General features: G+C 37.4%; 1 protein-coding gene across 1 annotated transcript; it reads right to left on the reverse strand.

Moving 5' to 3' along the window:
* Positions 1-1,915: 1,915 nt before the first annotated feature.
* LOC139724329 (gamma-soluble NSF attachment protein-like) lies at positions 1,916-12,075 on the reverse strand. The gene is made up of 10 exons (XM_071635472.1): positions 12,017-12,075; positions 10,912-10,979; positions 10,149-10,233; positions 9,116-9,164; positions 8,502-8,611; positions 7,307-7,373; positions 5,686-5,835; positions 4,876-4,955; positions 4,056-4,185; positions 1,916-2,184 (listed from the first exon to the last, which is right to left on the reverse strand). Exons 1-10 carry the CDS (start codon positions 12,073-12,075, stop codon positions 2,005-2,007), a joined length of 978 nt encoding a protein of 325 aa, XP_071491573.1. The 3' UTR covers positions 1,916-2,004.
* Positions 12,076-13,657: the final 1,582 nt, after the last annotated feature.

Raw genomic sequence — 13,657 nt, forward strand, 5'->3', positions numbered from 1 at the left:
CGTCCACTCGGTATTTTTCTCTGTTTCCGTCAAATGTTTTCTCATGAGCTGTGAAGATTGTGTGGTGTAGAATGTGTGTCTGCGTACTTGCTGTATTGGCAACTGAGCATTCATTCAATGATTGACTAGTGCACAGAAATTCTGCATATCAGCAAGGGTTAAAAAAAAAGAAAGTTTAGGATAATTTCTCTGAAGAAATGGCTACTGTAATTGGAAATATATGCCCAAGCATATAACAGTACTGTCAATATTCTAACACGTTATAACTGCATCACAAATCAAAGAGATTGCATAATCCTCTACAAGCTTACCTACCTCACTTACTCAAACAATTAAAAATCTACAAATAAACTCCACAAAGCTATATTACACAGTATCTCAATGTATTATTCTGTATAATCCAATTCATGCACATACAATAAATACACAAATGATATACTCGTTTTCACAAACATGTAAATAAATGTTGCAGTTAAAAGTCGATGTTCCAACTACAGGACTAGTATCCACTCTGAATTTCGTATTTAGTCCGCAGACCTTTAAGGGTTAAGTGTAGGTAGTGCATCAAACACCACATGCCAACTATGCACTGCCAGCATTAAAGGTACACTCGAGACTAAACCAATGGCTATATACTTTCTTCTTAATATTTGCCTTTGAGTAGCAGCTGCTGTTCAGGTTGATCTTACGTGAGCACCAAACCTTTCTTTTCTTCTTCTTCTTTTTTTTTTTTCATGCAAATCAAATTACAAAATAAATGCACACAAAGTATACATATTTGGCTTCAGCTCAGACAAGGGCCTGTTAAGGTGGGTTATACAGCGATTCATCACTTTATAGGTGCATTGACCACTAACAACATGTTGAGAGTCCATTCTCTGCTTGTAGTCAACACTGAAGCATGACTGCTGTTTGGAAAAATAATTCCACTGCCTTATCAAGTAATACAATTTATCTCAGGTATTCTCAATTAGTCACTTACCTATCCATCCATTCATCTATCCATGCATCTATGCATCTATGCAAATTGAATATTTTGTGAGTGTTTTTTTTTTTTTTTTTTGGGGGGGGGGGGGGGGGGGGGAGGTGGTAGGGTTAGAAGTGAACTCAGAGTTCAATATGCATGCATATTTTTGTCTCTTGCACAGCTCCAGTGATAATAAGCACACATCTTAATCAGTGTATCCCAAAATGCTACAAAGTACAATTTGTCTATTTTGTTGATGTTGGTGTAGTTGTTGATGATTTTTTTTCCAAACCCCCTTCAGGGTTGAATGTACAATGATCTAGAAACCCAGTTTATGCTGGCACATTCAAATACATGAATATCACTGAACTTCAGAGTTTGGACACACTGGCAGAAGCATGTTCTACTGGAGTTTTTCAAGTACAGTATGTCCCAATAAAAATTACAATCAGAGCTTTACAATCAGATCTTTGCATCTTTACCCAATATGATTAAACTGTCTAAATGCAACTTCAAGGTCTTAAAATATAACATCGTAGCTCTAATTTGCAGAAAACCCCATTCAATTTGGTTAAGCGGTCTTAGAGAAATGTGGATTGTTGTAAAGCATGTCATGAGTCTGATTCTTCCAAGTTTAGCACTTCGATGCTCTTGTGTGTGAAAACAATCGACAAAACTTGGACAGAAGAGATTCCTGACATCCTCTACAAAATTCCTCATTTCTCTTTGACCACTGAAGCAAATCGAATGGGGGTTTTCTGTAAGATGTGGGCAATGAGTTATGGTTTCATACCCTGAATTTGATATCATTGCGAAGCTCCCGTTGTATTTTTTTTGGGGACATACCGTACAACTTTTTTGCGATGCCCTAAAAGAAAACAAAGTTCACAAAGGTAAACAAGCAAGGACAGCGTCGCTTTACGCAGTACAAAGTCATCGTTACATCCTTTTGCTCTCATTCTGGGAACACAACTATCATCATCCAGCCTGCAAGGTTGTCAGTAAAACTAAAAACTCTGTCTCCGTTTGTGCTATGCTTATCTCAAGCTGAAGTCGTCGTCATCGTCATCCTCCTGCCCGTCCACGGCGCCTCCCTCCGCCCCACCAGCACTGATTCCGCTGCCTCCAGCCCCGCCCGCTGCCGATGACGATGAAGCCGCTTTCTTGGACCCACCGCCTCCCCCTGGAACCTTCAGGCTCCTTGCAAGCTTGACATACTGAGAAAATGAGAACAGAAAATAAATCCTATACCTCACTGCCTGCTTATAGACAAATATCTGTGCTTCTACACACTAAAAAACAAAACAAAAAAACCCCCCAAAACCCCCCAAAAAAAACAAAAACAAAAAAAAAACCAAACCAAAGAAACAAAACAAAAAACAGAGAGAAATAGGAAAATATCTTCACTGAACGGCAAAAGAAATAAAACCTGAAGTTTGATACATACAAGTAACAAATGTTAAAGGTCAAACATAGTACACATACAACTGCAGAAAGTGTCAATTTTTGCTCCAATATGGACACATACATAATGTAAGCATAAGAAATGTGTGAAATAATGATGTGAAAACACAATTTCAGCTTGGTAACAACAAAAATGTGAAATGTTAGCCAAAAAGGTACACCAACAATATTGCAATCTGAAACATAATCTGATGGTAGTTGCTACATAATGTTTTATGATCAATTACAAATCAGGCCACAGCAGCATTCATCAGCCTTCTGCAAGAGAGTGAGTTGCATGCAGCTTTTTGAGACATTCTACTGCTGGGGCACAATCACAGACCTCTAGAGATCAGTAAGCACGATTGATCATTGCATAATGTTCTACCTGCTCACTACTGAACTGGGAGGGTGCTTCAGGAATAAAAGTAGGGTACTCCAATTTGAATCATTTACATATTTGGATCTCAAAATACTCCAAAGCAACTCATTATCCCGGCAAATAGCATCAGCTAGTCAAGTTTTTCAGTCATAACCCTTTCAATACATTGCAAGCAAATTCCAAACTTAGGAAGATGAATTTAGAGCCCTTTCATGAACTATGTTTTACCTTGAAAGGGGAAAAAAATGACACTATCACCTCTATCTATGTTCTACGGGAATGACAGCAAAGTATGATTTGACGCAGTGATGAGACAAAACGTGAGAAAGACATTTTTAATACATTATCTGCAGAACAATGCTACACACTACCCTCCAGCACCCTTTGGTGTAAAGACACAAAATCAACAATCTGAGAGATTGACTGACAAAGTGAGTAAATCAGGATTGGTCCTACTCGATACACCATACACGTTAATTTCAGGCAAAATGATGCTAACATAGAGAGATTGACAATGGAAATACTTCTTGTGTAGATGTATTGACCTTTGACCTTTTTGATAATTGACCCTACTGCCTATGTCATCATATCTTTTGAGATATAAAAACCTGACATGGCAAATGTTAAAACAACATCACAGACAAAACTAGAAAAGCACTCCGAGAGCGCAGACCTCCATCAAGCAGTTACTTTCAACCGATGATCTTGCTCTTCCATAGAGATTAGTGATTTCCACCCACTGAAAAATTGCCCGATTTCCCAATATAGGAGCCTTTGTTACGTCATAAACCCTCAGATGCGCGGCACGACTCGCCCCAGCAGAAACTAGAGCACGCACTTTAGTGCGCGCATGAAAACTTCAAAAATGCGTAGCTTGAACTCCCTAGTTCATTGACCCTACGTGGCAAAATATCAAAAATTCTTCATTCATGTGTAAAACCCATAAAAATTTCCGGATCACTACCAAAATTTAATCATCTGTTCCTTGTGTCATTCTCAACCTTTCCTGCAAGTTTCATCTAAATCCGTGCACAACTTTTTGAGTTATTTTGCACACGGACAAACATACAAACTAACTAACTAACGAACAAACCAATGGTAACGAAAACATAACCTCCTCCCTTAGCGGAGGTAACAAGCACCTGAAAATAGAGACTCCAGTCATGACTACAGAACAGAGGAAAATGAAGAGGAGGAGGAAAAAAAAAAGTGAATGGCGGGTGAAAATAAAGAGGCAAGGGAGCCAGAGAAGATCATACTTACACAGTTGTCCATGTATCTGAAGAGAGGAAGGTTGAGAATTTGTGCAAAGGTCTCTTCATCTTGCTTGTCGTAGGATTCCAGTAGATGGTGCAGCGCTGAGGCAACGTCGCTGCCAGCGTAACCATCAAAACTGAGGATGCAAATGGTACAGAGAGATAGAAACACTCACACTACAATGTCACAAAGATGAGATCGCTTCAGTCCACGACAGGGAAATTTCATCTAAAAAAAAAAAAGGGTCAAGGTTTAAAATGAAACCACTGCCTACATTTTCTATACAACAAGATTGAACAGTGTCGAGTCACCGCACCTTGCTGTCATTCTCATAATCTGATTTAGGGAGGATGAGTTACAACAGCAGCTGATGCCAAAACATACTTATTCCATTTTAAAGTAGCACATACTGTAAAACCAGAAACATTTGCAGCACAAAACTTTCACGAAATGGAGCCGATGGGCTTTTTCATGGCATGAAACTTTCATGAATTGCCTCTGACATTCAATGCATTGTGAACACGAACATTCTCGTATGCATCTTACATTGGCGAATCTTGGCTCCTCACATAATTTGCGATAGTTTCATGCACGCGAACATTTCTACTTTCACAGCACTTTTTATGGACATCTGGCTGCAAGGGGCATTACTACGAAAATATCATACCTATTTTACCTCAGTTGGCATTTGGACTTGTGTGATCATTATTGATAGCAATAACATATTCATTAATTTTATTTGCCAAACGGTGAGTTGGGATTGCCCTGAGTAAGCAGAAATATTGGTATGTAGCACCAACTGACTGACCATGGGTTCGGTACTTGCCTCATTGCAATTCCACACATTTTGTCCGCTGCCACGTAGTCTCCTCTTTTGAGGTGAACCAAGACCAGTGCTGATACAGTCTGCGGGGGGAAGAATAGCAACACAGTATGTAAGAAGCTGTAAAGCTTTAAAAATGCGTCGAAGTGAGACATGGTCAAAGATTTCACAAGCATCTGACATGGTGATTGCCAGCTGTCTCAGTTTGGATGTAGTCTGGTGACAGTCAAGATACTGAGCAAAGCGAAATCCATATCAGGTTATTTCTTGTGAAAGTGTAAGACAGAGAGAGAGAGAGAAAGACACACACACACACACACACAAAACCCCCCGAAAGAAAACAAACCTTAGAGAGACTAGATCATGATTACATCGATGTGGAATCAAATTGCAAGTGACTTTATTCCCTCACAACAACTTGCACATATGCAGTAAACTTTACGGTGACACGACATTTGCTCCTGCGACAATTGCTCCAGTCCTATTTTCTCCAAGGACTTAGGGTTAAGGTTAGGGTTATGACAGGATTTTAGGTTTAGTTTGATTGGGGATTAGGATCAGGGTTAGGGTTACATTTGAGAGTAGAATTTATGTTTGGCTTAACGTGCAAATATTTCATGGGAGCAATTGTAGCAAGAGCAAATGTCATGGAACCAAACTTTACATTCTGAACTGCTGGTAACACAACACATGAACAGGATTGGATCAGTGGAGAGTGTAAGAACAGGAAGAGTGGCGGAATGCAGAGTGTAGGAATATGGTGATAATGACGACAAAGACTGTAAGGATATGAAATGAGGACACGATACTCACCCTGTTTGTTGCATCAATATCTCCTAAATCATTCCTCATGTCTCTCTCTCTGGATAGGAGCTTGGCAGCCTGGTCATAGTCCTGTATATTCACCAGAATCCTCGCAGATTTACCGAGAAAATCTACAATCTGTCGAGGGCGCTCTTCCAGCTATATCAAAAACAGGCAAACAAACAAACGAAACGGTTAATCTCCATTGTATTTCAAACAGCTCTAAATTAAAAAAAAAAAAAACTGTGTCAAAGAACCAAATACTTTCCTTCATGACAGAGGCTACAATTTACTGAAATGGTTTGACTTTGGATTGGCTCGACTTGCAAGCAATATGGAGTTTTGACTTCAGGAAGTCAGAGCTGGCAGGATGAAGACTGACTTTGGTGACCTTGCTCATAAAAACCAACTGTCTCTGTTTCTTATTTTTGTTTGAACCACAAAGGCAAGACACAGCATGAAAATTTATATTTCCCTTGTTCAACCTGCTTCAGTCTGCCACATCTGTGTATAAAATGCGTAAATACTAGTATGTTTTGTGAAATGAGTCCCATTTAATGGACTGTGTAGATTGATGATTTTCTTGGTGATTGAGCAACCCTTGCAGTTGTGACAAACAGATGCCAAATATTAAGTGTGGGATTGTTGGCAGTATGTAACCTTGCGGTTTGACACAGCTACGAAAAAGTTCAACATCGGAGTGCCAAATTAAGGTCTAAAATCTATATATTTCCATAAACTACTGTAAAACAGATTTTTTTTTGTGTGAGCAGTTTTTCATGCTTGGCCGGGTAAAATGAGTTTCGTGTTTTTTTAATTCCTCAGAATTAAGACATCAACTAATGGAACATATGGCAAGCAAGAATATACGCATGCTTTTATTTTCGTGCTAGTTTCAGGTTGCGCAAAATGTGCACAAATTTCACCACCATGAAAATTTCCATATTTACAGTAACTAATTGCAGACCTCCTTGCTTTGGTTCTAGATGAGAGAAATGTATAAATTATTACTCATTGAAGTTTTTATTCAATATTATCAATTTCAAGCTGCAGACTTTCAGCAATACAATGGATGTCAAGCAGCACACTGCATCAGTGAATTGTACATACACACAGTGCTTCTGTCCAGTTTCCAGACTGAACACTAATTCCAGCAAATATCATCCTGAAAATTGAGGGTAATGCCAGTCATTGCTTTTCACACTACGCAAAAATTAGTGCTGTGGCCAGCTAACTGTACTCTTGATTCTACTGTCCTGTTTGTGAAAGTGCCTCATCAGGTTTTTGGTGCTGAGCAACTGCACCTGTGCTAAAATGCATCTCTAGAAATATATATTCATTGAAACAGTAGAACAAACCATCAATTGTGCCAATGAAATTTCATTCATTCATTCATTCATTCGTTCATTCATTCATTTATTCATTCATTCATTCATTCATTCACTTACTCACTCACTCTCTCATTCACTCATTCAGTCAGTCAGTCAGTCAGTCAGTCAGTCAGTCATTTTTTTATTGGTCTATGATGGGACATTGACATTACATTGTAGAATAACCCACATGACACAAACACATCTTGCATCACAATTGCACTGAATTTCACTGAATATGTGAGCTCCTTTTTCCTTACTTCCACGACATCACATGCCTTCTGGTAGAACTCCACGGCCATCCTAGGATTCCCTGTTTCCAGCATCCTTTAGTGAAACAAAGAAACAAAGTCTTGATCGTACATCATACAACATGGAGGTAGCCACAACATCCTCTGAACACACTATATATGCCACATAATATATGCCACATAACTTGCAAAAATAATAGTACCCACAATGAGACTTGAACGCCAATTCACAAGTGGACAACTTTCCGATTGAGACCACATCGGTCAGAGAATATAGTCTAAACAATTTTCAGGGAGCAAGGTTACTATCAACCACAAGAGGGACAATATACATTGCATCTGTGCTATGGGAGGCAACCTATTGGTGTGTTGTAAAACTTTGCAAATATCAGAAGATGTGCAAAAAAGAAAAGAAAAAGCAATTTGGCATTTCGAAAGTTAGACGATCCCTTTCTGATGGAATAAAACATTACCTAGTCTCTGAAGACTTTTTCTCCAGCCATTAATTGGCAAAGAACTGATAACATAAAATGGTGACAATTTTGCAGGGATTTGCATTCTCACCACAAAGAGTAGCATTATAGAGCAATATTTACCATGTGTACAAAGTACTAAGTCTGGTGCTCATTTACATACACTACAACATATGGTTCTTCAGTCATAAGCACAGGTCTATGAACTGGAGATATCTCGACAAAGTACTGTACGAGCTGTTATTTTCGCGTACAGATATTTTCGCAAATGGGGAAGTCACAGACATTTTTGTGAGATGCTGTTTTCATGATTTGACATCAAGACTATCGAAAGTGGACTCACCCCTGTCTGTTCATTTCGCTACTTCATGCAATCAAGATCAGGTAGCGATATTTTGGAGTGTTACTAAATTTGCACGCCAAACAGTGATTTTGTTTTGTTTTGTTTTTTGCGTGTGTATTTAAGCATTTTTTAGCATTTGATTATTGCTTAAAGTATATTCAGTAACATAAATTATAGCAGAGTTTGTTGTTATGTTCAATAATGTAAGATTATGTTTTGGTATAATCATGACACATGTACAGGTAAGGCGCTTAGAAACATTATATTAAGCGTAGTATAAATATTAATGATGATTATTATTTGCAAAATTTGTGAAAATTAAACCCTTGTCAAAATAGCAAATTTTACAGTCGCAGTGAAGGGTTTGGGGTGGGGTGGTATATCTCACTTGGCAGCTTTCTCCAGTGTGATGGCAGCAGTGTCTGGAGTACCATGTTCCTGGTAGAGACTAGCAGCCTTCTCAAACAGCCCCATCACTTCACCCCAGTCCTTCATCTCCTGTAACACATAGATTTGATGACATTATCATAATTTCGATTAAGAATATATATGTATGTACAGACATTTTTTCCTCCAACCAGATTGATGCAGTTTTTCAAGCACTGTGTGAAATGTACACTCTATTTTCATAAAGTCAAACACATGACTCTGAATTTAGCTGTATGATTATTACATTTATGTTTTGAATGCAATCTTAATAACCATTAAAAAAATACATACAAAATTAACAGGTTATGTTCCTTCAGTTATAAAATTCACAAATCATGAACGCTTATCTAAAGAAATTTAGAGTGTTTGCCACTGACAGGTCAGAACTAGATTGCGATTCAAAGGCAGAGTAACTCTCATTTTCCTTTCAAGAGCTTCAGTTGAATCAAGAGTGCATTTTCTATTTCACATGAAGACAGGCTATAGATGATACATACCAAATTCAATGGTCAAAATACATTTGCCCTTTACACATCAAAGCTTATCTAACTCTAGCAATCAAACAATGCTCACCTTCATTATGAATGCGGCCTGTTCATATGCTTTTCCAGCGTGAAATAGTCTGTGATGTATCACTAAGGAACTTCTGCTGGAACAGATTATGGCCTTTAGAGCTTTGCACTCTGAACAACTTAGATATTTCACACACAGTTCAAATATGAAAGAGTCAGGGATATTATACAATAAAGTGATTGTTAACAAAATAACATCATTGTTCTTTCTGTACAACTTATTTTTTTAATGATAGGCTCATTAGCATCTCTGAAATCATCTAATACTGTAAAAGTGGAAATTTTCGCGGTGTTGAAATTTTCGCGCATTTCGCGCAACCAGAAACTATCGCGAAAATAAAAGCACGCGAATATTTTTGCTTGCCATAATGTTCCTGTGCGTGATGTCTTGATTCCGCGGAATTAAAAACACGCGAAACTCTTCTCACCCGGCCAAGCGCGAAAAATTAGTCGCTCGAAAATATCCACTTTTACAGTATCAGTATGAAAGTAAGGTGCACAAAGAGGTTTTAGTGTATATAATGACTGAAAGCAAGGAAGTCTCCACTTTGCCTATTTCCACAACACATTTTAAGAGCCAGTTGCCCTATGTCACAATTAACAAGAAAAAAAAAAAATTAAACCAATCAGGGATGCCAATTAGAATGAAAGAGACCTCAGGCCTGATGTGCGCCTTCATGTAACTAATTTGAACACAAAAGGGCCTGAACTTTGATACAACAAGGCCCTGAATTCAGGCTTTTTGCCTGAAAACTGGCTTCCCTGACCAATCAAGCATTCAATTTATGACTGGAGGCTGCATGAGAAAAAAATGTCCTTTATTCCTCTTCCATTCTGCAGTCTACACAATTTCATAACAAAAATTCATTTTGTGTAGCCAAAGTACAGAAAAGGTAATTTGTTAAGTGACATGTCATTTACACTGAAAAAAAAAAAAAAAAAGGTAGTGTTTTCTGCCGAAGACCCACGACTGCGTCTTGCTGATGATGCTTTCATTTCGGAATGTCTCACAGATTCAACTGAAAAAAGGATACGCATCGTTGTTCCTGTGGGCTCCAGCTGCATTGATGTAAGCCTTCTTGGCCTCCATGGGTTTCTTGGCATTCTTGAAGCAAATGGCTTTCAATTCAGAAAAAAAAAATAAGATAAATGACTACAGAGTCAGTAAAAACACTTTGCACAATTAAGAAAATGACAAATTTAGCACGATGGGCTGAATATGCCAATTTCATGAAAGGGTGATGATCTACTTAATACATAAGACTGATAAAATTTAATCTAATCTTGTGATTTCAAATGCACCTGGCTAGTTATAAAAACAGTGCTGTACATGTCATTTGGTCTAAAGAGCTACAGACTGCCATGACAGTTTTAATTTAAATGCAGGAATAAAACACATCAGGTTCTGGAATATCTCAACTCAAGATAGAGGTCTAAAATGATACACTGAAAAGACAATTCATAAGTCTAGGAAAGACAGCACAAATGTGACAAACAATTTTTTAATTTGCATCATCTTGGATTACCTCACATTGTTATTGTTTTTATTATTATTATTATTATCATTATTATTATTGTAATTATTATTAAATATTGTCTTCTGACATAAAGATACACTAGAGCCCATTCACACTAAGGCTACAGCTTTTGCAAATTTGCACTCTCTAAAAAAAAAAGAAAATACAGTTGTACAGTGCTTAATATTTTCAGAGGCAAATTTGATGACCACTGTCCACAACCAGAAAGCGTGTATATAGTGTTGTATTTCTTCTCATCTACAAAGAAAAATTCAATTACCTGCTTGTTCATACTCGTGAGCTGCACTCCCAAAATCTGGTTTCCACTTGAAGAAAGATGTTTTAAGACTGGAAGATATAAGAATGCAAACTGATATTAAGAGAATGAAGAAAAAAACAATCACAAAAATCATCAATACCTTGATCGCCGATAGGCCTATATGGTGATGTTATTAGTGGAAGTGAGAAACTGGATTTGGAAATGTGTGGCTTTTGAAACTATATTTTATATCTAAATTCATATTCTTTGGTTTTAAAGATGCCAGCAATTTGACAATACATAATGTAACATGCATTTGTAATTTACAGGAAATTAAAAACTGAAAAAGGAAATTACACAGGGTCACAAAGAATTCAGTGCACAACACATAATTGTAGTATTGAAAAATTCTGAAAATGGAAGAAAACCATGTTGATTACATTCATTTTTTTTTCTTGAAATTCAATGGGTCATCATATCCAAATGTGTGGCACTACAATTTATTGTCTGTTTCTGCTGTCTTTTTTTCCAACATACATTATATTGACCTCATTGTATGACCATACGTGGTCGGACCGGACAAGTTGTGGGACCGGACTAAAAATTTACTTCCACACACAATTGCATTGGCCATTGCAATGCTTGGAAATATAGGTCTAGAGAAAATAAATAAAGCGTCATTCGCTTTCTATTCTATATTCACGAAAATCGTCACGTTTGAGCCTTTCTGACTGACGAAATGTCGATTTTCGCAGTAACATTTGGCAAACACTAGTAGTGTCGATTTCCAATATTCCACCAGTTTACCGAGCTTGCGAGTACCGATGGAGATGATCCAGATCCCCGCCCCGCATCAGCCGGCGGGTAACAGCTGATGCTGGCCCGAGCCGTGTGGGTCGTATGATGGGGTATATATATACAGTACGTACAGAAATACGCCGAACAGGCGGTTGAATTGACCTATGGAGCCGTACAAATCAAAATATGGATTATCTTCACGATGATTACACAGTCACTTCGACATCTAATTCGCATGTATCATAATCAAATGAACCTGAATTATAACAGTAAAGAAAATATGGGGCAAATTATAATAATTCATACTGTGTGGGCTGTTATATCTGACCTCTTTTCTGCTGCGGCGATGTGCTCATTAGCTTCGGAAAGTCTCCGTGCGTCCGCCATGATCACAATTTTTGTTATGATTAGTCTCATGTCAAGGTCTTTTTTTGACACGTAATATCAGAATGACGTGGAGATGGTGTCTCACCTCCGCCTCCTCACCGAGGCCCATAGCTCCGACATTAAATAATGTGGATGAGCGCACAACTCACCTGTTTGAGTCCATGTGTAGGTAGCGAAAATATTTTGACTCGAGACGATGCACGCAATAGGCCTAATGGTAAAAAAAAATAATAATAATAAAAGCCAAAACATGTAATTCCTGATTTTGTTTGTTTACCACGTTTATATCGGCCACGTTTCATAATATGGAGACAACCGAACATTTCGAAGAAACAACGAAATCTTCAGCTGAATGACCATGTCGGCATGTGCATTCATTATTAAACGCAATATTCCAGTTATCATGGGCATACCTGTGGATCTTTTTTTTTTATTTGTTGTTGAATAATCTTCATATCTTCATTATATAGTTAGAGGGATATTGCATCTTGTGTGTATACTCAGTACTCTCTACAAAAGATCGAGTGAAAATATTCACTCTTGAAAGAGTGAATACAAAAAAGAGTGAATTTATAGTGAAATTGGAGTGATTTTTGAGTGAAAATTTTCATTTTCACTCATTTTGGTGTGACCTCAGGGATCACTCGAATATTTTGGAGTGATCCCTGAGGTCACTCGAAATTAAACGAGTGAAAATGAATATTTTCACTCAAAATTCACTCCAATTTCACTCTAAATTCACTCTTTTCTGTTATTCACTCCTTCAAGAGTGAATATTTTCACTCGATTTTTTTGTAGAGAGTAGGCATGGTTGGTCGTATAGGCCATTTGGCAAATCGTCTGATGCAACCTTGATTGTTCTCTGTGATGTATTGGTAAGACGAATTTCCCTACAAATGGACACGATTTATCTGAATTACTACAATTCAAATCAGTTTCGCAAAAATTAAAGTGCTCTATACAAAAACTCTGAAAATGAAGTCGGACTTATTTATTACAAAGATTATGTTTGTTAATGTGTTGAACAATAACAACATATTGTAATAATAGGTATATGAACGTATCTTATTGAAATGTGTCTCTTCTATCTATGTACAGAAAATTGATTCGATGATTGATATCATTATGGTATCAATAAATGTACTAACATTGAAAAAGATTGTGAAATCAACGAACATAGAAAAAGTGTTTTTAGGTCACTCGGCCAGTAAGCTCCATAAAAAGGTTGAAAAAAAGTCGTAATAGTTCATATAGAGGTATTATTATCGTTTCACAGGAGAAAAAACAATAATAGTCATAATAATGATAATGAACACGTGCAATCTGAGGACAATTGACACAAATTCAATAGTCGCAAAGTTCCGATCAGCACACTGTTACCTATACGAACTGGGATTCAATTAATTCAATATTAATTCATATTATTCAATTAATATATTCAATTAATTCAGTATTGGTGGAGATGAAAATTGGACTTCAACTTTTTTACGAGATAGGCCTACCAAGAAAACACAAATGAAATAGTACAGAGCATACCATTTTAAGAAGAATCCAAAGTTTATTTGATAAAAATCGGGTTTGG

The sequence above is a fragment of the Diadema antillarum genome, unplaced genomic scaffold (assembly GCF_040938485.1).
Source record: "Diadema antillarum isolate AM-2024a unplaced genomic scaffold, OU_Dant_1.0 scf00000211, whole genome shotgun sequence".
NCBI lineage: Eukaryota > Metazoa > Echinodermata > Echinoidea > Diadematoida > Diadematidae > Diadema > Diadema antillarum.